Raw genomic sequence first — 26,020 nt, 5'->3', positions numbered from 1 at the left:
GTATCTATGGGTGGTGGTGATCTACAAGGAATGATATGAGTTGTTGTTGAAGTTGTTGAAGGTGAATTCGTTAAATTAGACTTTCGCTCCGTGATTAAAACAAAAGTCTGCGGCCTCAGTTCCAGAAAAAGAAACTGAGGCCCTGGGATATCTCCATCATCGAGAGAATTCCGAAGACTCCCGGGTTTTGGTTCGTTCTCATGCCGACAAGACCTTTATATTGAGATGCAAACAGCTGACCCGCATTTGACATACAACTAGATGAACCCAGAGAAATGCATATGGTATCCATCCATTTTTTCGTAGATTCTCCCAGCACTTCCGTACGCCCAAATCCTCCAATACAACTCCCCAGAGAAAAGCTTTTCTTCTTTACTTGAGGGGAATGAAACGGGAAGAGTGGGTGGCACCGATACCGGGACGACCGTGCTTGACGGGCTTGCTGTGCGGGTGTTAGACCATGAACCATACGCATGCATATAAATATCTGTAGACGGGCGGATGACGTACTATGTGATGGAGAATTCACCGAGGTAGTGACCAACCATCTCGGGCTTGACCTCGATCTGGTTGAACTCCTTACCGGAGTAGATACCGACGACGGAGCCGATCATCTCGGGGACGATGATCATGTCACGGAGGTGGGTCTTGACGAGGTCGGGCTTCTCGTTGGGCTTGGCCTCCTGCTTGGCCTTGCGGAGCTTCTTGATGAGGCCCATGGGCTTGCGCTTCAGACCGCGGTTGAAGCGTCTGCGGGCACGGGCGTGAACGACATCACGGAGCTGCTCGGAGGAAAGGTCGAGGAGCCTATATGGTGATCCGAGTCAGATTACATTCTTTCTCCATCAATTTGACACAACTCCCTGAGCTTCGACTTTTGCGACCCAGAAATGTCGCAGTTGATCCGTGTAGAACAAGGCGCTTGTGGTGCTCGGTCGAAGTCGAGGCCCAGGGGGGAAATGGATCGGTGAAGTTGGTGCATTTATGGTGTAACGTACTGGTCGAGGTCAATACCGCGGTAGGAGAACTTGCGGAACTGTCTCTTTCTCTTAATCTCTGTTCGTGCGAATATACGTCAGTGGGCTGATCCATTTGAGTTGTGTATCGTGTTCGTCAAAGCGTTCCCGAGGAGAAAATTTGTCGACAGTATCGTCCGCCACCCGCAGTCATCACCACACAAGTCACATCCATATCGTTTCCATCTTTGTCGCATAACTGATTCCTTTGTATATCCGATACCGCGTTCTTATATCGTGCTCGACAGGAATGGGAAGAGAAAAGGGGGAGTTATTTCGAGTTCAACGTACCGGCAGCCTCCTCGGCGTTCTGCAAGTGAAAAGTCAGTCAATAGTTCCCTTGTCCCCCTGCCTGCTAGGCTAGACCCTTCAATATCATATGGGAGTACTCACGTAGTGCTCGTCGGCCATTTTTGCGGGTGTTCCTCTCAAGGTCGCTTTTCGAACGGGACTCGAAAAGCGAAGGAATATAGGTTGTCGTGTCGGGTCGATGAACGTTCGTCGGGCGTCTCTTGTGCCTCTACGCTGCGGTCGGGAGGTGGGCTGCCGCCTCGTCTAAGCGACTAGTCTAGGGTTGCGACCCTATTACCCGCTAGTCCGCTTCAGGAACCCATCTATAGGGCCGACCGCCTTTGGCTTCTCCTGCGAGATTGATACATATGGGGTAATCTTGATAGCCATCCGTATCATTGGCATGGTTTTTGCGGGCCCTTGTATCGCTTTCGCCGAGAGTCGCAGTCTATATCCGTAATCATGCATGATCGTAAAGATACCAGTGTCGCCAGAGCCAGATCACTTATTCAACGTCTTTAGAGAGGTTAAATACGGCTAAATCGTAGCTAGCCCCTAGTTCTACATCCAGATCTTCACTACGCATTACTTTTAAAATCACGAGAATGGGTCATCAATCGGGAGGTCAGAGAATCTATATTGGCTAAAAAGCTTTTCTCAGCTTACTTATGCAAGATTCGCGACGGCATCAGGCAAGCCTGATGCATCCATGCTTGACCAGACCAACGGGCAATTTTCCCCCTAAGTCTGAAAACAATCGCCGCCAGATTCCCATTCCCCCACGAACCGATTTGTTTTTCTCGATGTTCGGCGGAGGCGAGGCGCTTAGTCGAAGAGACCGAAGCCCATGTCCTCATCGGACTCCTCCTTCTCCTCCTCCTTCTCCTCAGCGGGGGCGTCACCGCCGGCAGCAGCGCCAGCAGCAGCGGCGGGGGCAGCAGCACCAGCACCGCCGGAGGGAACGGAGGCGAGCTTGGTGGCACCCTCAGCGATCAGCTGTAGTAGCAGAAAAAATCTCGTTAGCGTCGATGTTTCCCTTGGGTGCGCAACGGTCCTTTCAATCTGGGGGCGCAAAACTAACCTCCTGGAGGTCCTTGCCCTCGAGCTCGGAGATGAGCTTGGTGAGGCGCTCCTCATCGGCATCGATACCGACGGAGGAGAGGACGGACTTGATGTCCTCAGCGGAGGGGCTGGCGTTGCCAGCGAGGGACAGGAGGAGGTAGGCCGCGAGGTGCTTCATTTTGAATCTGAACCAAGTGAAAAAAAAACTGTTAGATCACGATTCTCGATATTGCAGACTTCGCGGAGATCGTCACACAGCAAGTCAGAAGGCGTCCTGTAGAAAGAACTTACAGATATTCTTGGATAAAATCCGAACACGAGAATCAATCGATTTAACCGCGAAGTTGGGCGGAGACTGAGACGTCGGGTTGCGAGGTAGTGGACAAAAGAAGAAGAAATCAGAACCGAATCGTCTAAAATCGAGAAAAGTGCGTTGCGGCTGGTGGGTTGTGGCGCGTGGGCCTGCGTGCTAGTTCCCGCTAAGCGAGCACCTGTGGCGCAGGCGGGTATCCTGTATTGATGCCTTGGGTGTCCAAAAGCGAGGGTCGATGCGACGGTCACGTGTCTCTCTTGCCTTTCAGACGATGGGATGGCGACTGACTTCTTGCAACCGTTTTTGCCCGGCGGCCTTATCCAGACGACCTCCTCGTGGTACTCTCGGAGGTGGTAACAGTTCGCACTGGCTGCATATTTCACTCCTTTTGTCTGTATCCCATGTCTTGCCGGAGATCTTGAAGAGTGGCACTTTCCGGCTTGGAACTCTATCGAATCTTTAAAGTGGCTCCGCAACGAAGTCATGAAGTTACCCCGTCATACTAACCACCGACGGTGAAGCCCTCTTTGTTCGCATCCTTGTCTGGGTTTTTTGACACTACCTCTGATCAAACCCATTTCTCTCTCATCTGAAAATTCATCATGAGTGTACGGAACCTCATCCTTGACCCTCGCCGATGCCGTTACTGATAATCATGCCAGTTTCTTGATTCTGTTCTCTCGTCCATCGAGACGGGCAAACCGTCCCCAATTCCCCAAGTCTCCTCCACCGTATCGCCACCTGTCACTTCCTCCACTGTGAGAACCGAAGTACGCAAGACCAGTCTTGGACCACGGAATGTTCCCTCAACAACAGAACGGAAACCCCTCTCGCAGGGGATAAAGCGCAAAGCCGACGAGCCGCTGCCCCGTTCGTCAAAATTGGCACCTCCAGCCCCTCTCAGATCAACCGCCACTAAGCCCACAATCCCCGCAGCTGGAAAGGCACGCCCCAGTGCTCCCACAGCAGCCGTGGCGTCCGCCTCCACAAGTCGCTCATCCACGCCTCAAAGATCAGCGCAGGTGTCCTCGAAACCACCCCCCAAAGGCTCCTTTGCAGATCTCATGGCCAAAGCCAAGGCGCTACAAGAAAAGACCCCCACCCAGGTGGGTATGTTCAAGCATCAGGCTGCTGCTAAGGAGAAGCTTAGCAAGGTAGAACGAAAGAAACGAGCGACAGAAGCTCAAACCAAAGAGAAGGAGAGTCGGTCGGCTAAAAAGCCTGGCGCCACTACTACTGCAGCTGGAAGTGCTAAACCTGGCTTTACGAAGCCTGTGAAAAAGCGGGAGCCGGAAGAGCTCTCCTACAAAGGTACTTCGCGACCTACACCCCGTCCTGCACAACCCGAATATCGTGGAACAGCGGGCTTGCCAGCGAAGCGGAATCCCAGTGACCTCAGGGCCCAGTCTCGAAACAAGCGGTCGAGAATGGATGAGTACTTGGGAACCGATGAGGAAGACGAGGGTGACTATGCCGACGACTACGATGACTACGATTCGGGATCTTCCGATATGGAGGCTGGCTACGATGCTATGGAGGAGGAAGAGGCTGCTGCTCTGGCAGCAGCCAGGCGCGAGGATGAGGAGGAATGGAATGCTGAACAGGCAGCCAAGCAGGCTAAAATGGAACGCCTCAAGAAGCTCAATGCGCTGGCTGCGCGCCGATAATGCGGTGGAAGCATACAATGGACGAATAAAGATTTGATTATCATTTGGTCTCCCTACACATAGGCGGACCCGCCCTGTCACTCCATCATTTTCCTATGTGTTTTGTGATTTTATTTTTTTCCTGGAAACGGAGCATCAGCGAGGAATACCCCGAGGGTGCATTACATATGTCGTTGCTTTTTTCTTTCTTTTCTTGCCCTTTTGCTGTCTTTGAAGTTGTTTCGATGAGCATCAGCGAGCATCAAGGTGTCGATAGATGGAGTGTTGAATTGTCTTCCTTCGAGTCACATATTTTTATCACAACTTTTATATACAATCATGGGGAGCGTCGCCGTTGTCTAGTTTGAGCTTCGAGCTTCAGGCCACACTTCAGGACCCGGACTCTGCAATAGAATTGAGCCATTACCAATGCAATCGTCATTGTTGAACAAGAAAATACCGAGTAACAGATTGGCCTTGCATGGACGGACCGGATTTCTTATCATTGCTTCAATCAGCCCCACCTGCAGGCGGTGACATCACTTTTATGCTCCCTCCGCCGCCGTCTGTTTAAACCACATCAGCTCACCTTCTAATCGCAAAATACAATACCTGCTTCCAATACATCGAATTGTTGTCAATCATTCTTTCGAAGTCGGGCTCACTCACTGCATCTGGTCACAACAAAAATGGAGTCTGTCCATCATGTATCAACCTCTTCCAAAGTCCTTCTCAAGAAGGCGCGCAAGATGGTGCCGCCCATGCTGGAGCAATTCCACAAAGGTTCGAATCTGGCAGCCCTTGCATTGCGCTCCGACTCTCGACTTACAATCAATCTAGGACAGCATGGACGCGTTGCAGTCATTGGGGGCTCTTTAGAGTTCGTTGCCCCCAAACCAAACATTCGCATTGCAACAAACTGAGAGGAATGTTATAGTTACACAGGCGCGCCGTACTTCTCCTCAATGGCATCGGCCAGACTAGGTAAGAATTTCCTCCAAGTGTATCTGATAGGGATGCCCAAACTGACATGGAGCTGCAGGATGCGATATGGTAGGCAATTGGGAACCCACTCTGTCTGCTGCGTGCATGAGATCTCCGTTCTGACGAATCACAAAAAGAGCCACGTTATTTGCGATAAATCGGCAGCCACCGTAAGTTGACAGATCGTACCCGGCTTTCATAGGAGCGGGGAAGGGGGAAATGCTCATAATGTCGCTCGTCTAGGTCATCAAAACCTACTCTCCAAACCTGATGGTTCACCCTATTCTGGCAAGCAGCGCCTCGGTCAAGGACCCCGAGTCCATCGATGCCCCATCCCTCGCTAGCCCGATCATCAACATGCTTTCGCGGCTGCATTGCCTGGTGATCGGACCCGGCCTGGGTCGCGACGGGGTCACCCTCAAGGTGGTGACGGAGGTGATGAAAGAAGCGCGGTCCCGCTCGATTCCCTTTGTCCTCGACGCCGACGGGCTCCTCCTCGTGACCGAGGATCCGGATCTGGTGCGCGGGTACAAAGAGTGCATTCTGACGCCCAACGTGAACGAGTTCAGCCGCCTGGCCAAAGCGCTGGGGATCGACGTGCCGAGTCTCGCGGAAATCAACTCCAAGTCGGACGGCGCGGACCGGACGAGCGAGGAATCCAAGGCTTGTGAGCAGTTGTCCAATGCGCTGGGTGGTGTCACCATCATCCAGAAGGGTCCCCATGATGTGATTTCGAACGGGATCACGACGCTCATCTCCGATATTCAGGGAGGCCTGAAGCGCAGCGGGGGCCAAGGCGATACGTTGACGGGCTCCTTGGGCACGCTCCTCGCCTGGAGAGCCGCCTACCACGACGGGCTCTGGGACTCCGGTGAGAAAGACAACGCCAAGGACGCGCAGACCAAGGAAGACATTCGGGCGGAGCTTGAGTCCGAGGATAAACGGATGTCGCCTTGCACGACCCTGCTTCTGGCTGCGTTTGCCGGTAGCTCGATTACGCGGGAGTGCTCCCGACGGGCTTTCCTTGCCAAGGGCCGCAGTATGCAGGCCAGCGATTTGACGGATGAGGTCCACGAGAGCTTCCTCAAGCTGATTGGTGAGCCCGAAGCGTCCAAAATGCACCTGTAGAGTATGTCTCTGCTAGGGTCAGTATCCAAGAGGCTGTAATATTAGTCGGCAGCTTGCGGTTGGGGAGCTGTGCTAGGTCATGGCATAATGAAATTCACTCCCAATGGAGTCTTGGCACGTATCCTGTCTATTAATACATGGATTCTCCCTGGTAGTCAAAGTGACGTCTGCAACAAGCTCGTATATGGGGCAAGGCTGAATGCATATCCCGCCCCAAATCCGGGGTATATGCGCGATTGACTTTTTTTCCATCGGCCGAGACACGGGAACACAGAACTCTACTTTGACTAGTCGATGAACGGTGTCTGCTTCTGGCTTACATGCGTTCTTGCTTCAAATGAGAAATGGTTGTACAACACAGGGCTTAGTTCGCATCTAGCATGCCTGACGTGCGTAGCTTCAACCGCAAATCCGAAAATCACAGTAGTCGAATCTAGTTACTACAGTATCCTACCCCAAAACAAGCCAAATGGTCGTCTATCAGAGTACATTTATCCACCGCTTTGCTGTAAAGCAGAGCTATGAAGTCTATTTTCAATAGTTCCCAACGCCGGTTTCAGAATGTGTCCATGAGAGACAACAATTCAGTCACGGAGACCCTCGATTATAGCTTGGGTCCGAGTCAGCTTCTTGTGTACCAGTTTGTCTCCATAAGACAGCCATCATCCGAAAAGTCCTTGATGGAGAACTGCCTGGGCATCTACTCGTTACGCGGACAGGCGAAACCCGTAGGCAGTGCCCGACGAGATCCTAAAAACGAAGGGCCTCTTTATCTCAGCTTGGACATGCATACTTCTGAGCTTAATCAGAGACATGCAGCTTGAAAATACTACATCACCTGATGCGAGCTCCAACTCTTAGCCAACACTCTCTTACAAGAACTCTTACACTGTCTCACATCTACCTAGCCTCAACGAGCACTACCAGCTCAGATGGACAGGGAAGACCCAACCACTTAGGTATAGATCTCGTATTCAGGCCGGCCGGCCGCGTTGCCGAATTATATGCGTATGGATTGGTGGATCACATCTTCTATTTTCACCCACATCTAAGATAGAACCTGTTGTCTCAGAGGAACCGGGTCCTAGGACGTGTGTGTTGGAGGGGCTAGGGGGCTGTACTCGTCGTTCAGAGTTTGAGCAGTATCCGGTGCACGACCCTGCCTCCGAGCTATACGAGCCTCACCGGGAATAGTAACACTGAGCCCTATCTTAGGATCCACTTACCGATGTCATGGTTCCCCTCCCCCCGAGACCCGCCATGTCATGCCATGGCTGACCCCATTACCTTGGAATCAATAGTGCAGTGCTTGAGGACTCCATGCCCAGTTTCTGCAACCAGCCAACCTTGCGCTCCGCCACCAAGACAGCTCTATATAAGCCCCTATCCTCAAGCCCTGATCAATCGAGGCATTTCCTTCCTCATCAGCATCAGCATCAGGACGAGCATCACTTAACCCTCTTCAATACCAAAGAACTACTACCTCAATCAAATCACACCAGCTGCATCCAAACCAACACACCCACATACCTCAAGCATACTCATACATCCCAACATACATCAGCCATCTCCACCACATCAATAAAGATGTACACCCCAGCCCCACTCCTGCTCCTCCCCCTCCTCGCAACCGCCCTCCTAGCCACCGCCTCCCCGACAGGCACCCAACCCCCCGCGGCCCCCATCTGCGGCACCTGCAACCCGCTCTCCGGCCAGAACAACTGCGACGTGACCACCTCGTGCATCAACACCGGCACGCGCTTCCACTGCGCCTGCCGCGCCGGCTACAAGGCCTCGCCCGCCAACACCGACGTCACCAAGCAGTTCCGGCTGCCCTTCCCCAACTTCCAGTTCCTGGTGTTTGTCCCCGAGTTCACCCAGTGCAATACCCTGTGCGACAACCCGTACGGCGCCAGTCCGCAGCTTTGTGCGGAGGTGTCGGTGCAGAGTTCTTGTCCGGTTTAGGGGGTCGCTGAGGGGGAGAGATCTTTGGGGGGGGGGGATTGTTTTTGAGTGGGGGATGAGATGAGGGGAAGGTGCTGTAACTGGTGATGATGGGGGGTCTTTTTGGGAAGGGATAGGGGGGCTGGTTTTATGATCTTGGATATTAAGGGGAAGGGCAAGGGGGATCATAGTTGTGATTTGATGTGGTTGTGGGCAAGCTTGATAGGACTTTGGATTCCCTTGGTAGAAGTGCTATATACGCATTACCGATGGTGCGACTGAGAAGTCCTTTTGGAATTTATCTGAGTTGGGATCATTCTCTTGGGTCTGTTTGATGTGAAACTTCTGTTGAACCCTTTCATCTCATCCGAGACAGACACTGATGAGCAAAGTACCCAAAGGAAGACCCGCATGCTAGTCATCGTAGATTGCTCAAATATTATGGCTATCCTAACACTTTCGAAACATGAAGTCTTGTACACCAAAAACACCAATCCGATTTCTAGCTACCAACCCTCAAGCACGGCACGTCTCCCAGATACGAAACGATGGTCCGACCAGAAGCAAATCGAGAATCAAAAACACCCGAAACCCATCCCACCCAGGTCGATAAAAATCACTTCCTCTCCGTTGCTCACATATCCATGGTATCGACGAAAAGCAGACGGCTGCCATCACCCACAAGTTGCCAGACCTGAACGGAATAATCAGTACACTAATACTGTAGTAAATTGAACCCGGGGGAAACTCACATTCAGATTCTCATACTCATCCACAGCCATTGTAAGCTGGTCCTCGGTGAAACCCTTCGCAAGCACGCGTTCGCGGATACGTCTCATGCTGAGTTCACCCTCCTCACCGTCGCCGACCGCCGCAGCACCACTCTCCCACATGCTGCGGATGAGGTGGTAGATCTTGCTGCTAGGGCTCTGGTCCAGACCCGACTGACCATCGCTGGACAAGGAGTCCTTGCTGACCTGGATCAGACGCAGCGCCTCGTCGACATCCTCAATAACGACGACATCGCTGAAGCGCAGACGAGCCAGGGCCTGCGACAGACGGACAACTCCCAACAGAGTACGGGGGGTGACGTGGGAGAATTGCTTCCGTTCGTCTTCATCCTTCTTCTGCTGTTTCCTCATTCTCACGTACGCTCCCACCATGTAATCCGAGACAGAGGATGGAACAACCGGTCGGTAGGTCCGCGCCTTGGCGATGTACTGGCGGACCTCATGGGGCGTGAACATGACGCCTGCATCCTCGGTTTCGGGGTGTCTGTTGTGCATGTGGACATATGTCACATGGTTGGCAAGCTCTTCGTCTGCATCGGGTGAGGGGGTATCAAGAATCAAAAACATCACATCGAAACGAGAGAGTAGTGCAGCTGGCAGATTAATGTTCTCAACAGGAGACACCCGCGGGTTGTATCGGCCGTAAAGCGGGTTAGCTGCTGCCAAGATAGAGGTCCGAGCATTGAGGGTGGTTGTAATTCCTGCTTTGGAGATAGAAATGGTCTGCTGCTCCATCACTTCGTGGATAGCGGTCCGATCGGAGTCGTCCATCTTATCGAATTCATCAATGCAGCAAATACCATTGTCGGCCAGGACAAGGGCTCCGCCTTCCAGGACCATCTCGTCGGTTACAGGATCTCTCATGACCGCAGCCGTAAGACCAACGCCACTGCTACCACGACCCGTAGTATAGACACCTCGAGGGGCGACCTTGGAAATGTATTTGAGCAGCTGAGATTTAGCAACACCAGGGTCACCCATCAGACAGATGTTGATGTCACCACGAATGTGCATACCGTCGCCCATCTCCTTAGTCACACCACCAATGAGGAGCAAAAGCAATGCCTTCTTGACGTCAAGGTGACCATAAATCTCCGGTGCAATCGATCGCGACAGATATTCGTACATGTTTCCAGACTTCTGGTGCTGTTCGATCTTGCGAAGAGTGCGACCATCCATGGCAGTATCTTGGTAGGACTTCTTGTGCTGGGTAATGTGTTGGGCTTCCAAGTAGGTATCGGTCAAGAGACCGGCACGGATAGCCCTGAACCCAGTGTATGGTATAGGGAGAAAGATACCCGCAATATCAACAACATCTCCAGGGTTCAGCTGGCGAGTGAGGCTTCCATGGCAGTGGACGGTCATGGTACGAGGGATGTGGCCCACGGGCACCTGGTCCGCCATCTCCTGGATCTTGACTTCTTGAAACGGAACGAACTTCGAGGCACGTGTGGAAAGGAACAGCTGCCCCTTTGACTGATTTGTTTGACATTCCGTCGATTTGCACTCTGTCATCGGAAGGAATTGCTTGGTCGTGACTGGTTGGAACACTTCACTTCCGCAGCGATCACACGTATAAGCATTGATCTCAACGGCAGGCTTGACGTCCGAGACACGAGTCGTGATACCGCGGACTGTGATCAAACTACCGATATGTTCTGCACGCACATTGCGCACTGCGATAGCTTTGGACTGACGGTCGGTGCTCGATCCGGAGGGTGTGAGGGGTTTGAAGTTGACCGTGTAGCGACGAGTCAGTTCAGGAGGAAAGATCGAGTCGGCAGCCTCTGCATCTGCGTTGGCTTCTGCCGCCATCAGCATGGCTTCGTTTCGCTTTTCACGTTGGGACATGATCACGTCAAGCACATCGTCCTTGAACCTGTGAACTATCAGCAGTGCTACAACCTGAGCGAACACGGGCTGGCATACGTGATGTCCTTGCTCTCTTTGGGCATGAGATCGTCGATCGCCCGCGAGAAAAGCTCAATGTAGTGATGAGTGTTCTTTTGCACACTTTCGACAAGGCGCAAGTCTGTATCATCGGGAAGAGACTTCTCGTACTAGTTTGACATTAGAGATGTCTGGGGGAGTCGTGATAATTCGAGCCCTTACAGTAGCTAGGTCGTCCAATTCGATCAAAATATTCGTGCGCTCTCGGTCAGCGACGTCCTGCAACAGCTGCATATACTTGAGCTTTGGCTCTCGTCGTCTGCGGCCAGGCCGCTGTGCGCCATCCTCCACATCATCCATAAAATCATATTCGTCGCTGGTGCCATCCTCTTCGAGGTTGAGGTCTTCAATGGCTTCGGTCGCGGCAGACTCGGACGCCGACTCAAAGCTCTTGAAATGCTTCAGAAAGTCCTTGAATCCCTCCAATTGCGCCTCATAATCGACATGAACGTTGTAGGTGAGCAAAGACATTATGCGACAAAAACACTAGCCAGGTTCATTCAATTCAATAGCTGGCACAGTGAAGCAGGTAGTGGCTAGTCAAATTCGCATGGACCGTGTGGTGGTGAAAAGAAGGCGGGCGGTTGCTGTGGTGGTTGTCTTGGCAGCTCTCGTCGCTGGGGCCAGTGAGGTTGGCACTAGGCCAAACTAGGTCTTAATATCAAAGAGCGTCGACACGTCGCGACGCGTCTTTTCGTGTCTCGGACTCTCCATTACCTGCTAGGCCCAATTCGCTCTAGCGGAGGGGCACGTGTGTCGGAAGGGATTAACCCTCGGCCCGAGTGCTCAAGGCGGGCCGGCCTCGGCGAACGGCGAGCTTGCGGAGTCAATGAGCGACGAAGTCCGGGGTTAATGTTGCGCACTTGTCAATCTGGATTTATTCATATCATCTCAAATAGACCCTGTTCTCTCCTCCACACAAAATTTGAAGTCTGCTCTTTAGCGCGCAACAATGGCGCCTAGAAAGCCCTCCACCACCGCCGAGGTGTCTTTGGTGCCTCTGAAGAACTGCCTGGTCAATCTCCCGCCGTCGCTGGTCGCACTGCTGGTCAATGCCAACACAGTAAGCTACCATCTCTCTCGCTGCGAGCTACTCGGCGCGACATAGTGATTCTAAAGCCAAGGTCTATAGGCTGCTCAGAATGTGATCGTCGAGCTCCAATACCGGCCAGCTGCTGGAAAGAGCAATAGCAACTCCACGTATCGCTCATGCTACTTAGGCTGGACGGGTATGCCCAGCAAGCGCAAGCTTGCTCCTGTCGTTGGAAGAGATGGTATCAATAGTAGCTCTGCTGCTAGGGGGCAGGAAGTTTCTACTGTTGAGTTGGATACCACCTTCGGCCGAGTTCTCGGATTGGCGGATGGACAGAAGGTAAATGTGCCCTCGGCCCTGTTAGTGCTCGCTGTTCTAATGTACAGCAGGTCGGAATCTATATTCATCTTGATCCTCCAGTAGCTCATACCATCAACATTGAGCCGCTAACACCAGAGGACTGGGAAAGTATGATTGCTCTCCATTGCCCCCCCCCCCCCCCCGAATTGCCCTCACATCAGACCCGCTAGCTGACATTGAGCCCGCCGTCACATAGTTATCGAACTCCACGCTACATTCTTGGAGCTTAATCTCCTATCGCAGATCCGCGCTCTACCAAATCCTGCATATACTACAACACAGTCAGAACACATGCATCCCCTTGCACTACACCTGTCACCGACCTCAACTGCGAATATCGTTATCACGTCTATGACGCCCGCGCCTCCTAACACCTCGCCGTTTGCGAAGATAGCACCAGATGCGGAAGTTATCGTTGCTCCGAAAACCCGACCCAAGGCTAACAGGGGGTCTCGCGGTGACAATCGCAGCGTCGCTGGCAGCAGCCGGAAAAGTGTGGGTGGACGAAGTAGCGGGAGCACGGTGCGGCCAAAGAGCAGCCGCTCTGATCCCACAAGCAGAGGTTCGCTCTTCTTCAGAGGAGTTGAACGTCATCTGTCGGAGCAATTCTTCGATGATGAGGCAGAGACAGATGCGAATGATGGCTTCCGTATCTGGCTAGATCCTGACATCCTGGCGACAAATGAGCTTCGCGGAGCCATCTGGGCTTATGTTTCCGTCGTGCAACCCTCCGGTCTCAAAGCGCCGCTTGATCCACAGCAACAAATGGATCAAGCAGAGCAAAAGGCGAACGAAGCCGGAACACCAACAACCAAGTTAGTGGCCAAGCTGGTTCCCTGGATTGACGCTCCGGACACTCAGCATGCTGCCATTTCCTCCTTACTATGCACTGCTCTAGGGGCGGAAGGCTTAATGGGGGGTATTGTTCGCGTGGAGGCAGCTCCTCCACCGCTGCAACGCTCAGCTGTGAAGACGATCAAGGTGTATCCGTTAATGAGCGATACGTCGAGGAGAAAGGACGGTTTGAAATTTGGGTCTGACACAGCGGCGGCAAGAGATGCATTGGCTGAGCGCATCAAACTCATATATGGGACCTCCGGGTTGAACGAGGGGCTCCTGGCGGGGCCACTCACAGATGGAATGATACTGCCCGCTGCGGACTACAAACCTACAGGCACCGTCTTCGATGGCGCTATTCTTCGCTTCGACCCTCCATTGAAGGCTGGCTCGGATACAGTCAAGCCAGGGACTGGATGGCTCCTTGGTTCTGAAACCAAACTATCACTTGACGTACAAGCCGAAATAGCACGTCCAGCCGAGCCGGGCTCGTCCGCTAACCCACCTGATGAATTGATCCCGGCCGATGTCCCCGAACTCGTCGGGATTGACAAGGTTATATCGCAAGCTTTGGACAACTTGACCAAGTCATCTTCTGTTCTACTTACTGGTAGTATTGGTTCTGGCAAGACCTCATTGAGTCATCTCTTGGCCCACCATGTCCGACGGGACCACTTGTTCAACGTCAAATATTTTTCCTGCCGGAAGCTCGTAACGGATGAAACTCGGATCTCCAACATCAAGGAAACCTTGAATCGTTTGTTTATGTCTGCTTCTTGGTGTGCTCGGCTCGGAGGACAGTCTGTTGTGATCCTGGACGATCTTGACAAACTGTGTCCAGTGGAAACGGAATTGCAGGTGGGGAGTGACAATGGTCGCAGCCGACAAAATAGCGAAGTGATATGTTCCATGGTTCGCGACTATTGCTCAATGAACTCTTCTGTGGTGCTTCTGGCAACAGCCCAGTCGAAGGAGTCCTTGAACAACGTCATTATCGGCGGCCATGTGGTCCGGGAAATAATACATCTCAGGGCTCCTGATAAGGAAGGACGACGCAAGGTGCTCGAGCAACTCACAATGCAGGACAGAGACTCCTTCCCTCACACCAATGGCCATGCGCGAAACGCCAGCACCTCTACCCATGATTCGTGGCTCGATCCTTCAAACTCTGGGAGTCGGCCAAGTTCCGCCGGTGCGGATGGCTTTGTGCTTGGGCGGGATGTGGACTTTTTAGAGCTGGCTGGCAAGACAGATGGGTTTATGCCAGGTGATCTGGTTTTGCTATTGTCTCGTGCCCGCAATGAGGCCCTCATACGTTGTGTTCAGAGTTCTCTGTCTTCTTCAAAGTCGATCGCCCTTGGTGCTGATGATTTTGACAACGCGATCAAGGGCTTTACCCCTGCCGCCTTACGCAATGTGACGCTCACCTCATCTACTACGACCTTCTCCGGCATTGGTGGCTTGACCGAGACTCGAAAGATGCTTCTGGAGACGCTTCAATACCCCACCAAGTACGCGCCTATTTTCGCCCAATGCCCTCTACGCCTCAGATCAGGCCTGCTGCTTTACGGATACCCGGGTTGCGGAAAGACACTTCTCGCCAGCGCGGTTGCGGGAGAGTGTGGCCTTAACTTCATAAGCGTAAAGGGTCCGGAGATCTTGAACAAATACATTGGTGCTAGTGAAAAGAGTGTTCGTGATCTCTTCGAACGAGCGCAAGCCGCCAGACCCTGTATCCTCTTCTTCGACGAATTCGACAGCATCGCCCCGAAGCGTGGCCACGACTCCACCGGAGTTACTGATCGCGTCGTGAACCAACTTCTCACACAGATGGATGGTGCAGAAGGTCTCTCGGGAGTGTATGTGCTCGCGGCCACTTCCCGGCCTGACCTCATCGATCCTGCCCTACTGCGTCCCGGTCGTCTCGATAAGTCCCTGATATGCGATATGCCCAACCACCCAGATCGACTTGACATTATTCGCGCTGTGAGCGAGAAGCTCAAAATGGACGAGGAGGTCGCTGCACGACTTGACGAGGTCGCCGCCCGTACCGAAGGCTTCTCCGGCGCTGATCTGCAAGCCGTCGTCTACAACGCTCACCTCGAGGCCGTGCATGACGCTCTCGGCGACCGCTCAGCAAACAACACGCGGTCAACGAAAAATGGCACTACGAAACCATCCTCCACAGATACCAGCGGCGCTACGAGCAAGTCATTCATTCAATTTCTCTATTCCGCATCCGAGCAGCACGCGGGATCGGTGTCGATGCCTCCGCCCGCTCTTATCGCCTCCAAGCTGGAAGCAATGAAGAGCGCTCGCCGTCGCCTGCGACAGCAGGAGCAAGGGATGGCCAGCGCACCGACCAACGCATCGTCCGCTCAGGATGAACCTCGAGAGGAGATCGTTGTCCGATGGGAGCACATGGAGCGGTCGCTGAAAACCACACGCGGCTCTCTGAGTGATGCTGAACGGCGACGCTTGGAAGCTATCTACCGTGAATTCATCTTTGGGCGCAACGGAGAGATGCCTACTGGCGAGGGTGGACGAGAAATCGGGGGTCGCACCAGCTTGATGTGATGACAGATTCTATCATCACAGAAGCTGTGGGGAGAAGCTATTATGTATATCACGTCTAGTTCAATGTATATACGAGAGTCATTGTCACGGTGTTTAGTTGCAGTCCAGTTTCAGGAGATAAAAAGGATCGCCCGCGGAAGCGGCCGGATTCGAACCCTTAACCTACATGCGTTCAATATAGCAGCTCGTACCTCCAAAAAGAGGTCTGTAAATGTTCGCAAAAAAACTGGTAGCTTCTCTTTGATTGAGCGTGTCATCCTTAGTGCAGGGGCCATGCTAATCTTCTCTGTATCGTTTCAAATTGACCAAATGCCCGAAGGCAAGAGGACTACTTTTCAACGGGTAATATAGCAATGCCGCTAGTGAGAGCGATCTCTGATTGGATAACTAAGCGAGGGCTGCCGCTGGGTGCCGGCGGTCTGTGAACACCAAAAAATGGCTCAGGTGCCTCATGAGGTGGGTGGCCACCCATAATGGTTGTTGGGCCCTGGCTGATGGCCACCAGGAAAGCAATTCTTCAGGATGCCTGCGACGTAGTTGCATACCTTGTGCATCGATTGTGTTCATCATTCACAGTCATTGGGTCGATTGTTGACGCCGATGGTAGCCCAGAGGACGCAAGCCATATTCTTTGCAGCTTGGACTGCGGGCAATGAGAGGAAGATGTCAATAAACTTGGTTCATTAGGTTGGACGGTTGGAAGGAGCCCTTCGTCTTTGGGGTAGTCTAGGGTCCAGGAGCCCTAAAGTCCCGGTACCGTACCATCGGCGTCTCCCAGTGAGAAGCCAGGCGGCGGGGCTCGTGAGGGGCACCTTTAGCAGAAGCGCTGACAGCTTCACGGTTGTCCCTCTGCGCTGCTACGGGAAATGCTTTGTTACATACAGTACGGAGTAGTCTATGATGGCCTAGTCAAATACTTCATATTAGCTGGTCTATATTCTCTACTTGGTTTCTTTTTCCAATAAGTAGTACTTTAAGCTGTAAAGTATATAGTCTTAATGCCTTGATATATGGGGGATCGAGTAATTCAATGGTGCTCGATGGAGTAGTTGAGATGACTGACTGGTTAGTGATAAACGGTCCCTTTCCTTTCTGTTTTTCTGTTCTTCCAACTTCTCGTGCATCGTCGGCGACGAGACTCTGGCCCTGGGCTACCCTCCTGGATATTAGCACAGTCCTGACTATTTGGCCCTGGCAGTGGGCCCTTTGCGATGCTTAAAATCTGCAGAACGATCAGTGTCATACCGGCGATCATACTCTTCTACGTAGAGAGCAATTGAGGAAGTGGTATCAAGGTTATATCTAGAATAGTGGGCCGTCCGGATCAGCCTCGATGTAACCATCGTCACGACGAGTTTGGCCCAATGCGCTCCCGTGACGTCCAAGTCGTCATCACTGGGTGAACAGATCTTCAAGATTTTGATTCCCGATCTCAGAATCTACTAGCTTTGCTAGTTGAATTGTCTCTGGGTTTACTGGTAGGCTAGGTTCATAAGACTATTTCAATATTGATGCCTTAACAACTTGACATATATAGGCCAGAAGAGAACCTCGAGCACCAAGTATGAATGTTTAGTCTTAGCAGGCCAGTAATAACCACACATGGTTGATCCCTTACATTGTACCTGCTGGTGGCAATCAATGGATGGCCACCTTATCTACCAACAGAAGAAAAGAACGGACAAATATGAGTATGTGTACGGAGTACTGTATGCACTGTGCCGTCTTCCCGAAGCTGAGAGGCAAAAGACTCCAACCCCACAAACAGCTGAGTCAGCGCCCCTCTCCTCCCCGGGCGCCGGTAAAGCTTGGCGCAGACTTACAGTACTTCTTATGTAGTAAACAACAGCTGAGTATGTTGATCGATCACTTTGTTTTCCATTAAGAATGTGAAGTCGAACATATCTGATGTGTACGTTGAGGCTGAGCACCTATTTGAATTTTGATAGTATGGTGTGGCAGACTCATTGGGCACCGCAGGCCACTTGTGGGAGGGGATTGTTGGGGAAGACCGAGGCTGGAAGGGGATTGCGGAGATACAACGGTTATTCGCGCCGTCTCCAACTCGACCAAACCTTTCCTATCAGTCCGCCGTCATGCCGAGGGCCGATCACTTGCCTACCTTAATAATGGGTATCCTGTTCGTCCCAATCTCCTTCGGCGTCTTCCCCATCTTTCATCCTTGCATTCAGAACAATCTAGATCTCCTCTTACCCCATTACTTCATCACTTCTTCCCTCACTCCCTTATCTCTGTTCTCACTGCAACATTCCTGACACAGTTCTTTTTTGCCTTTCCCCGCATTGTCGCCATGCCCGTCTCCTCACTCTACCCGTCGGTGGAAATACCCAACGTCGATATTTGGACTTTTCTCTTCGAGCGCAAAGACCGAGAGTATCCGGATGATAAAGGTATGTTGTGATCTGTCTCTCACCAACAAAAGCCTTATCTTGTCTGGTATCTGCTTGCACTCTACTCTTCCCACTTGTACGAGCATTTCATAATTGATAGCACTCTAGTAATCTACGAGGATGCCGATACCAAACGAACCTACACTTACCAGGGTGTCCGAGATACCGCACTGGCCTTCGGACAAGGTCTCAAGGCCATGTTCGATTGGCGCAAGGGAGATGTCCTAGCTCTATTCACCCCTAATAGCATCGACACCCCGGCAGTGACATGGGGAACGCACTGGGCGGGCGGAGTTGTTTCTCCGTCCAACCCAGCTTACACAGCAGAAGAATTGGCCTTCCAGTTGAAGAACTCGGGCGCGAAAGGGCTGGTGACACAATATCATCTGCTTTCGGTTGCAACAATCGCGGCCCAGGAAGCGGGGATCCCCCACGACAGGATCATCCTGATCGGCGACGAGCGCGACCCGCAAGCAAAGTTCAAACACTTCACCTCCATTCGCAACCTGTCCGGCGCAACTCGATACCGGAAAACAAAGATCGACCCCTCCCACGACCTTGCCTTCCTGGTCTACTCCTCCGGTACCACGGGTGTTCCCAAGGGCGTGATGCTCTCCCATCGCAACATCGTCGCCAACGTTCTGCAGCTTTCATCCGGCGAGGCCGGCAATTTGACATGGAATGGGGTCGACGGCCGGGGTGACCGTGTCCTTGCCTTTTTGCCATTCTTCCACATCTACGGTGCGCTTCCCTTGTTCCCCCGCGTACAACTTCCCCTCTAAACAAACAAAACCCAAAACAGGTCTCACCTGCCTCGTCCACCAAACCCTTTACAAAGGCCTCCACCTCGTGGTCATGCAGAAATTCGACCTCGAGAAATGGTGCGCCCACGTCCAGAACTACCGCATCACATTCAGCTATGTGGTGCCCCCGGTCGTCCTCCTGCTCGGCAAACACCCGATTGTGGACAAGTACGACCTCTCCAGCCTGCGCATGATGAACTCGGGCGCCGCCCCATTAACTCAGGAACTGGTGGAAGCCGTCTACGCGCGCATCAAGTGCGGGATCAAACAGGGCTACGGCCTGAGTGAGACGAGCCCCACGACCCACACGCAGCCCTGGGAGGAGTGGCGCACCAGCATCGGCGCCGTGGGAAAACTCCTCCCGAACCTCGAGGCCAAGTACATGACGATGCCGGAGGACGGCTCGGAGCCGCAGGAGGTGCCCGCCGGCGCGGTCGGGGAGCTGTACATGCGCGGGCCCAACGTCTTCCTGGGCTACCACAACAACCCGGCCGCCACGGCGGACTGCCTCTCGGCCGATGGCTGGTTCCGCACCGGTGATGTCGGGTACCAGGACCAGAAGGGGAACTTCTACATCACCGACCGCGTCAAGGAGCTGATCAAGTACAAGGGGTTCCAGGTGGCGCCCGCGGAGCTGGAGGGGTTCCTCGTAGACAACGAGGCGGTCGACGATGTCGCCGTCATCGGGATCGAGAGCGAAGCCCATGGCAGCGAGGTGCCCCTCGCGTATGTGGTCCGGAGCGCGAAGAGCCTTGCCTCTGGGGTGTCGGCGGACGAGGAGGCTGCGAATATCATCCAGTGGTTGGATGGCAATGTCGCCTATCACAAGCGCCTGCGCGGCGGCGTGCGCTTCGTGGAGGAGATTCCGAAGAGTGCAAGCGGGAAGATCCTGCGGCGGTTGTTGAAGAAGCAAGCGAAAGAAGAGGGGATTGGTGCAGGCGCGCCGGCACCCAAAGCGAAGTTGTGAGGTGGTTGGAAGTTTTCATGACGTATGAGTTCGTTTGGTTTCCTTCTTTTTGCGGGCGTGCTTGGGCGGTCTTGTGTAGATAGACTCTGTTGTGGTGTTTATACATCTTTAGATAATTTATGATGTGCCAAATATCCAGCTCCGAGTGTAGCCTGTCAATATGTTGCTCATTGTTCAAGGGATTAACTGCCCTCGAGTAATGTCATTTGAATATTCCAGCGTATTATACCAGACATACCCCAAGTCCTCAATGAATGGGGCAGAACGAGCCGAAGCATGCTCACAAACCAAATCTCTTCACCATACCCTCCACATCCTCACCTTCGACCGCATCAACCTTCTCACTCGCCACTCGTTCGACAGCCTCTTCCACCCCCTCCTCCCCATTCAGAAGATCATACCAACCGTCCGTGTCGTCCCGGGCCAAGAGCAGATCCGCCACGATCGCCACGTCCTCTCTGGTGACGTTATCCACGCCCTTCCTCGTCTTGCCGAGATCGACCTTGCGGGTCGCGGGGTTATCGGTCAACGTGCCCGGCCGCAGGTTGATCGCCTGCAGGGGTTGCGCGGCGCCGGCCGCCACGAGCTTCTTGCGTTGTGCGGCCAGCGCGGTCATGTACTCGTCGGCTTCGAGCTTGGCCTTGGCGTATGCGGGGAGGACGTTGTGGAAGACGTTCTGGAGGCCGGCCCAGTCGTCGTTGGAGAGCCAGCTGGGCGGGTTGCGTCGGCTGCCGATCCAGGACACCAGGAGGAATTTGGTCACTCGGGGGCGGGCGAAGGAGGCCGCCAGGAAATGTGTCGCGGCGACTTCATCGATCGCCTGCGTGCGGGCGGGACCACCTTTGCCGCCGGCGCCTTTGGGTTTTCCCAAGGGGAAAAAGGAGTTAGTGTATAGCTGCTATCAAATGGAACTGGGGAGTTCGTCTGTGAGAGAGTTTGAGGGTGTGAAAGCAAAGACCTGCATGGTTGGATGGGGTTGCTGTTTCGTTGTGTATTTGTTTCATTGTCCGATTCCAAACGCGAGGGCGTACCTGCAGACCAAACTACGTAGTCCGGATCAACGGCGTCGAGGACTTTCTTGGCATCTCCTTCACTCTTCACATCATCCAAGCTGGAGAGAAGCACGTTGAGTTTGCCCTTGGCGCCTTTGCCCAGCGCGAGAATTTCATTTTCGTGCTCTGGATTACGAATGACGCTGGTGACGTTCCAAGAGCGGGCGAGGAGGAGCGGGGTCAAATGGAGGGCTACTTTGCCGTGACCACCGAGGAGTAGGACTTGCATGATGACAATGCTTGTTAATGAAGATTGTATTGTTGGTCTAATGCTGAGTACTTTGTTGACAAGTAAAATGAGAAAGCGTGTGGGTTGCTGTCTTCATGATGTGCGGCGCGAGCAGTAGGCTGTTGGAGCTGAGGCCCATTAGATTAGTAATTCATGGAGGGAAAGTCGAGAATTGCGTCATGGTCGAGTTGGCTGGGATCAGCTAAGCTACCCTTGACTAGTTGAAAAGCATTGACAGTGCATTCAATGCATTCAGCAATCAATCAGTCAGTCAGTCAAGCAACACAATGTCTCAGGCACTGCAAGGAGCCGCGTTCTCTTATCGCACATTTCCATGGCAGCATCACCCTGCAAACTCCCCCTTGATGAACCTTAGGGACCAGCTGGGAATCAGCCAGAACTCAAATTTTCCACGTGGCTTTGGCTTCCTCAGTCGCATTTATCACTTGTTTGCGTCGACTCAATGACTAGCTATTCCAGGGAGATTAGTGCTCTTTGGGAGGGCGTCTTGGAAGCTTAGACCAGAGAAGTGAAGGCGTAGGCGAGATTGAAGAGAGTGAAAAGACTCGTGTTTGGGTCCCATCGCGAATCTGAAACACCACCGGCCGAATGGTTGAAAAGAGGACCTCTCCCCGCGCAAAGCTTCAGGGCCGGAGAACCATGGAGCGCACACGCTCGACTCCGGGTTCTCAACCGTGTGGATTCAATGGAGCCTTATTACCAAGAGGATGGGGATGTGGATAAAGCGGGATCGTTGTCGATAATGGGAAGAAGGTTATTAGGACTCAAAAGGTGTGTGTACAGTGTGTACTGTGCGCTTTACTCGGCAGTCGTGAATGCATGCGGGCTTGCGTTAGTCCGACGCTTTTTTTTTCCCCTCATGGCTCTCGGAGATTGGATTAATTAATCGCAGATACAGTGGGACTGATCTGGATCCTCAAGCTGGCCATTCGAATCTTGGATAAAGTGAAGGAGAACCTTGATCAACACGACCTCTATGAGCATGACTTCATGATGATGATGATGATGATGATGCGCAAAACTCGAGCAGGATTGTGGAAGACGACGGGCTACGGCGGAGTTGGATTGGAAACCGCGACCACTGGGGTCCAATTGGTACCTGTCTGTGCCTGGCGGTGCCTGTCTGTGCCTGTCTCTCTCCCGTCCTTGCCCAGGATTAATCTAAAGTGGGCGGAGAACAGCCCGGTAAGACTACTGTGTGTGTTCCCGTCCCTGGTCTGCTCGTCCAATTTGTTACTGCGCTTTGTATTGCGACTAACTACTGAGTACTCAGTAGTTAACTAACGCACTGTTGACTATTACCATTATTAAGCATGCTAAGACTCACTAACTAAACTAAGGATTTGTCCAGACCGCACTCCTCAATTCCACCTCTTCAGGCCTAGTCAGGGGTATCCACCACAATTGTACGGTACGGTACAAACCAGACCTGTTTCCAAGGGACTTCTCTGTCGGGCAGACTTGGGTCCCGGCTATTCAACGGCTGTCATTTTTTCTCTCTCTCACTAGAGTCACTACGTACTCCGTACTCTGTACTGACTCGAGACAATCTAATTTACCCAACGGATAGTTAGTGGGTGTCTAGACGATCACCTAGCGAAATAAACATTTTTCTCACACATATGCTTCAAGATGGTGGTTACAGGCGAAAGTGCGCCCTGCCTCCACCCGAGAGCCATGTGGAAGTAATAAGTTCATGGCCATCACGGACTTGCATGACGTATCGGATCTCCATCGCCATTAGGACTTCGATCTTCCTGCGGAAATGGATACTGAATACGGATATATCGAACTGACTTGCATCCGACATATACTCGAGTCGGTCCCAAAGGAAGCGTGCGGTGCTCGGTGAACCAAAGGATGGGTCTTGTCTAAAGACACTAACTCCCCAACAAGGATGGTTCTGGAATCCCGAGAGACTCGAGAGCGATCGATTAGTGACTCCATGTTGGGGATTTTCTCAAGGAGGGGTAAACCTACAGGATCTTATGCATGTCGCATCTGCACTCCGGATTCGACGCGAGGTCGCTTTCAATCCCTGCAATCTTGTGTGCCTCCTAGCCAAACTCAGGGGTATCTCAGCGGCGGAGCACACTTCGTACTCCGTACGCTGTGATAACATCTTCAGCAGCTGCACACAATGAATGTTCTGACGTCCGGTATCTGCGGGACGACCGCAGCCTCCGTCATACTGTCCGACTCATTGAGATTGTGTATCTCCCTCACGAGTCCCCCTAAATTATCAAGATCAAAATAGATTAATCGATGACATCAACTGAGCGGTCGTTGTATCGCAATCTATGCTGGCAAAACCGCACAGTATCTATTATATTCTACAACATCCGCGACAAAGGTCCAGGTGATCGTCCCGCTCGTCCAAATTTCCGGAACCGCGCCCAATGTGCCCTGAGCTAAAAGTACCGGCCTAAAAGCCATGAAACGGATATCCAGGAGACACATCACAATAACCGAACAACGGTGGAGGGATTTCAGTTCAGTCGGCGGCTTCAGGATGATATATAGTTTAGGAAAAACGCCTCATCAGGGTGAAAAAGGAGACTCTCGGGAGCATCTCCCGCTTGACTGGGTGGGCGGCCATTGCCGATGATTTGTGCGGAAGGCGTTTTGGGGGCAGTGGGAAAAGAGACCTTTGTCGTCCTTCCTATTGTCCCACTGGAAATGCAATTGACGATGGAGGTTCTGGTTTGGGGTTTTCAGTCTTCACTTCAGCCTTCAGCCCCAGATTGGCCCACATCCCGCCAGACGCGGTCGTGTAAATTCACACAAAATGTCCTCCATTATTCAGCTGGATGGAGGAGGGAGTGGAGGTCTGGCAGGCATTGCCGTTTCAACTGGAGCACCCATGTTTGACAACGCGGGAAAGAACAATAAAATGCACGAGATACGATAGACAGCTCGGCTTCGAGTGGTGGTGACTGGCAAGTCAACAACCACATCGACAAACACATACTTCGTTCCGGAGAACTTGCTCTGTAGGTCGATTGAGAATGAGCTGGTGGAGGATGGAAAAGACACCCACCCACAAATACTTCAACTTGGAATACAGCCGGCGTAAGGCACGTACGAACGGTAAGGTAGGTTACCTTAGGTAGACTGTACCCGAAATGGGGACATCCGATTTGTGGTTCATTCGGAGGGGGGGGGGGGGGGTCTGCAAGGGGCATTGGGGCTTAATTGTCACTCGACGGTACCGTACGGTAACCCGAGACCACACCCATGGTTTCCGTGACAGTTTATTGACTTTAGAGAGTTGTTATGATCCAGGTATGAAGTCCGAAATATTCCAGACGGGCTGTCACCCCCGGTTACCATTGATATTGAGAGAGGCGGGGATCCCTTCGATAGGAAGAGGCAGAGGAAAGCGAGACAGGAAGGAAATTGGCTTGGAGATACAGTACACCGTAGGTAGGAAGAAAGAATCGTGATCCTGAACTGAATAATATTGTTTTCTCGACGTTCCCTCTCCATAGTGAAAAACAAAGACAGCATCTCGTGTCGATCCGCAGAAGCGCGTTCCATGGGACCCAATAATTTGATCGTCTCCAGCACGGCGCTCTGGACTTGTCGGTAATAATAATAAAATGACATTGGAATTGACTGACTGGTCCTTTGACCATGGAAGCAATTCTAGTCGGCTAGTGCCAAATTCAATTAAAATCAAAACCCGGGAAAAAAATAAAAAGAAAAAAATAAGAGAGCAAGAAATAAAGAAGGTAAAAAAAATAAAAGTGAGCGCGCGAAAGAGTGACTCGGTCGGATCGAATCCAAATCCCTTCTTTTTTTGAGGTAGACCGTAGAAGCAATAGATTGCTCCTCCCTCCCTCTCCCCTCCTCTCTCTCTCTCTCTCTCTTTCTCGACACATCTGAACAGTCACCACTCATTCATTTTCACTACACACTCCCTTTTCCAACTTCAGCACTCTTTTCATACCTGTTGGTCCGCCTTTATTTGGGATCAATTGAATCCTTCCCTTCTTTTGAAGTCACATTCTATCCCATCCACTCACTACAAACGACGCACTTATTTCTGGGCACCTCCACCCGCCATCGACCCGGACTTTCAGCATCCCTACCGACTCCGCTCCCGCTTTCCACGGTGCAGCCACATTCCTGCGTCTCATGCAGATGCCCATCGCCTTCCATTCGATCGCCTTCTCAGAATAACTTGTGTACTGGAGATTCCTCCGCCACATTGCTACTCAATTGCTTTTGCGACCGCCTCTCATCCTAGCACCCTGCACATCAACTCCACCATTTGACAACTACTCCGACCTAGTCCTGCGCGCCCGCCTGCCCGCTGCCTATTTTGAGCTTTGACGCTCCCCGGAGCATCTCGACTTCCAGGGAATGAAGAACAATCCGGAAATACATCCAATAACCCACTAGCTCACTAGCTCCGCTGAGCTCTTCGTGTATTGAGTGACGCTCAATCGGCCTTTCGGCTTCGCCACAGTCGCTAGTAGGTTACTCGCCCTATAGAACCACGCACAGGGATACCCCATATTGTCCGCAGCCCATATGTGTCTGACGCATGGATTTCGCTCAGTCTCCCATCTCAGCGTAACCCTCGATCTGCTCCGGTCT

At 52.5% G+C, this 26,020-nt stretch overlaps 11 protein-coding genes across 11 annotated transcripts; 6 read left to right on the top strand and 5 right to left on the bottom strand.

Moving 5' to 3' along the window:
- Positions 1-42: 42 nt before the first annotated feature.
- On the bottom strand, positions 43-1,523 carry BO95DRAFT_481111 (40S ribosomal protein uS19). The gene is made up of 5 exons (XM_025590186.1): positions 1,410-1,523; positions 1,308-1,326; positions 999-1,056; positions 511-807; positions 43-442 (listed from the first exon to the last, which is right to left on the bottom strand). The coding sequence occupies exons 1-5, from the start codon at positions 1,425-1,427 to the stop codon at positions 373-375; spliced, it is 462 nt and encodes a 153-aa protein (XP_025443559.1). The 5' UTR covers positions 1,428-1,523; the 3' UTR covers positions 43-372.
- Positions 1,524-1,795: 272 nt separating this feature from the next.
- On the bottom strand, positions 1,796-2,547 carry aspf8 (ribosomal protein P2; the record flags this gene model as incomplete). The annotated part of the gene is made up of 2 exons (XM_025583496.1): positions 1,796-2,303; positions 2,389-2,547. 2 exons carry the CDS (start codon positions 2,545-2,547, stop codon positions 2,133-2,135), a joined length of 330 nt encoding a protein of 109 aa, XP_025443558.1. The 3' UTR covers positions 1,796-2,132.
- Positions 2,548-2,993: 446 nt separating this feature from the next.
- On the top strand, positions 2,994-4,349 carry BO95DRAFT_410688 (uncharacterized protein; the record flags this gene model as incomplete). Its single annotated transcript, XM_025584191.1, has 2 exons — positions 2,994-3,290; positions 3,345-4,349. The coding sequence occupies exons 1-2, from the start codon at positions 3,285-3,287 to the stop codon at positions 4,347-4,349; spliced, it is 1,011 nt and encodes a 336-aa protein (XP_025443557.1). The 5' UTR covers positions 2,994-3,284.
- Positions 4,350-4,917: 568 nt separating this feature from the next.
- On the top strand, positions 4,918-6,590 carry BO95DRAFT_513330 (ATP-dependent (S)-NAD(P)H-hydrate dehydratase). Its single transcript, XM_025591603.1, has 6 exons — positions 4,918-5,111; positions 5,169-5,208; positions 5,266-5,312; positions 5,371-5,381; positions 5,450-5,482; positions 5,556-6,590. The coding sequence occupies exons 1-6, from the start codon at positions 5,018-5,020 to the stop codon at positions 6,438-6,440; spliced, it is 1,110 nt and encodes a 369-aa protein (XP_025443556.1). The 5' UTR covers positions 4,918-5,017; the 3' UTR covers positions 6,441-6,590.
- A 1,071-nt stretch (positions 6,591-7,661) lies between these two features.
- On the top strand, positions 7,662-8,422 carry BO95DRAFT_441475 (putative adhesin). Its single transcript, XM_025586185.1, has one exon. The coding sequence runs from the start codon at positions 8,028-8,030 to the stop codon at positions 8,403-8,405; it is 378 nt and encodes a 125-aa protein (XP_025443555.1). The 5' UTR covers positions 7,662-8,027; the 3' UTR covers positions 8,406-8,422.
- Positions 8,423-8,585: 163 nt separating this feature from the next.
- On the bottom strand, positions 8,586-11,701 carry BO95DRAFT_441474 (DNA replication licensing factor MCM7). The gene is made up of 4 exons (XM_025586184.1): positions 11,288-11,701; positions 11,105-11,235; positions 9,137-11,054; positions 8,586-9,078 (listed from the first exon to the last, which is right to left on the bottom strand). The coding sequence occupies exons 1-4, from the start codon at positions 11,594-11,596 to the stop codon at positions 9,019-9,021; spliced, it is 2,418 nt and encodes an 805-aa protein (XP_025443554.1). The 5' UTR covers positions 11,597-11,701; the 3' UTR covers positions 8,586-9,018.
- A 304-nt stretch (positions 11,702-12,005) lies between these two features.
- Positions 12,006-16,021, top strand: pex1 (AAA family ATPase peroxin 1). The gene is made up of 4 exons (XM_025589658.1): positions 12,006-12,188; positions 12,258-12,497; positions 12,548-12,626; positions 12,715-16,021. The coding sequence occupies exons 1-4, from the start codon at positions 12,078-12,080 to the stop codon at positions 15,930-15,932; spliced, it is 3,648 nt and encodes a 1,215-aa protein (XP_025443553.1). The 5' UTR covers positions 12,006-12,077; the 3' UTR covers positions 15,933-16,021.
- Positions 16,022-16,151: 130 nt separating this feature from the next.
- BO95DRAFT_481104 (uncharacterized protein) lies at positions 16,152-17,275 on the bottom strand (the record flags this gene model as incomplete). Its single annotated transcript, XM_025590185.1, has 6 exons — positions 16,152-16,423; positions 16,478-16,674; positions 16,695-16,789; positions 16,815-16,827; positions 16,905-17,091; positions 17,178-17,275. 6 exons carry the CDS (start codon positions 17,273-17,275, stop codon positions 16,261-16,263), a joined length of 753 nt encoding a protein of 250 aa, XP_025443552.1. The 3' UTR covers positions 16,152-16,260.
- Positions 17,276-18,100: 825 nt separating this feature from the next.
- BO95DRAFT_441472 (acyl--CoA ligase) lies at positions 18,101-20,208 on the top strand. Its single transcript, XM_025586183.1, has 3 exons — positions 18,101-18,343; positions 18,452-19,084; positions 19,146-20,208. Exons 1-3 carry the CDS (start codon positions 18,244-18,246, stop codon positions 20,111-20,113), a joined length of 1,701 nt encoding a protein of 566 aa, XP_025443551.1. The 5' UTR covers positions 18,101-18,243; the 3' UTR covers positions 20,114-20,208.
- A 185-nt stretch (positions 20,209-20,393) lies between these two features.
- Positions 20,394-21,394, bottom strand: BO95DRAFT_430623 (uncharacterized protein; the record flags this gene model as incomplete). Its single annotated transcript, XM_025584970.1, has 2 exons — positions 20,394-20,968; positions 21,145-21,394. The coding sequence occupies 2 exons, from the start codon at positions 21,392-21,394 to the stop codon at positions 20,394-20,396; spliced, it is 825 nt and encodes a 274-aa protein (XP_025443550.1).
- Positions 21,395-22,046: 652 nt separating this feature from the next.
- On the top strand, positions 22,047-23,149 carry BO95DRAFT_89157 (uncharacterized protein). Its single transcript, XM_025592317.1, has 3 exons — positions 22,047-22,246; positions 22,314-22,600; positions 22,767-23,149. The coding sequence occupies exons 1-3, from the start codon at positions 22,231-22,233 to the stop codon at positions 22,983-22,985; spliced, it is 522 nt and encodes a 173-aa protein (XP_025443549.1). The 5' UTR covers positions 22,047-22,230; the 3' UTR covers positions 22,986-23,149.
- The last annotated feature ends 2,871 nt before the right edge of the window (positions 23,150-26,020 follow it).

Source organism: Aspergillus brunneoviolaceus (assembly GCF_003184695.1).
Source record: "Aspergillus brunneoviolaceus CBS 621.78 unplaced genomic scaffold BO95scaffold_23, whole genome shotgun sequence".
Lineage (NCBI taxonomy): Eukaryota > Fungi > Ascomycota > Eurotiomycetes > Eurotiales > Aspergillaceae > Aspergillus > Aspergillus brunneoviolaceus.
This window is presented reverse-complemented; position numbering and strand designations above follow the sequence as displayed.

Bases quoted from the DNA above. Each gene is read 5' to 3' on its own strand.
- BO95DRAFT_441474 (XM_025586184.1), bottom strand. From the start codon at position 11,596: ATGTCTTTGCTCACCTACAACGTTCATGTCGATTATGAGGCGCAATTG. The intron at 11,055-11,104 runs GTATGCCAGCCC...GATAGTTCACAG, and splicing joins AAAGAGAGCAAGGACATCAC to GTTCAAGGACGATGTGCTTG. The intron at 9,079-9,136 runs GTGAGTTTCCCC...TATTCCGTTCAG, and splicing joins ATGAGTATGAGAATCTGAAT to GTCTGGCAACTTGTGGGTGA.
- pex1 (XM_025589658.1), top strand. From the start codon at position 12,078: ATGGCGCCTAGAAAGCCCTCCACCACCGCCGAGGTGTCTTTGGTGCCT. The intron at 12,498-12,547 runs GTAAATGTGCCC...AATGTACAGCAG, and splicing joins GATTGGCGGATGGACAGAAG to GTCGGAATCTATATTCATCT. The intron at 12,627-12,714 runs GTATGATTGCTC...GCCGTCACATAG, and splicing joins AACACCAGAGGACTGGGAAA to TTATCGAACTCCACGCTACA.
- BO95DRAFT_481111 (XM_025590186.1), bottom strand. The intron at 808-998 runs GTACGTTACACC...ATCACCATATAG, and splicing joins CGCGGTATTGACCTCGACCA to GCTCCTCGACCTTTCCTCCG. The intron at 443-510 runs GTACGTCATCCG...ACACCCGCACAG, and splicing joins GGTGAATTCTCCATCACATA to CAAGCCCGTCAAGCACGGTC.
- BO95DRAFT_441472 (XM_025586183.1), top strand. From the start codon at position 18,244: ATGCCCGTCTCCTCACTCTACCCGTCGGTGGAAATACCCAACGTCGAT. The intron at 18,344-18,451 runs GTATGTTGTGAT...ATAGCACTCTAG, and splicing joins AGAGTATCCGGATGATAAAG to TAATCTACGAGGATGCCGAT. The intron at 19,085-19,145 runs GTGCGCTTCCCT...AACCCAAAACAG, and splicing joins GCCATTCTTCCACATCTACG to GTCTCACCTGCCTCGTCCAC.
- BO95DRAFT_441475 (XM_025586185.1), top strand. From the start codon at position 8,028: ATGTACACCCCAGCCCCACTCCTGCTCCTCCCCCTCCTCGCAACCGCC.
- BO95DRAFT_89157 (XM_025592317.1), top strand. The intron at 22,601-22,766 runs GTAAGACTACTG...GGATTTGTCCAG, and splicing joins AGTGGGCGGAGAACAGCCCG to ACCGCACTCCTCAATTCCAC.
- BO95DRAFT_513330 (XM_025591603.1), top strand. From the start codon at position 5,018: ATGGAGTCTGTCCATCATGTATCAACCTCTTCCAAAGTCCTTCTCAAG. The intron at 5,112-5,168 runs GTTCGAATCTGG...CAATCAATCTAG, and splicing joins GCTGGAGCAATTCCACAAAG to GACAGCATGGACGCGTTGCA. The intron at 5,483-5,555 runs GTAAGTTGACAG...TCGCTCGTCTAG, and splicing joins GCGATAAATCGGCAGCCACC to GTCATCAAAACCTACTCTCC.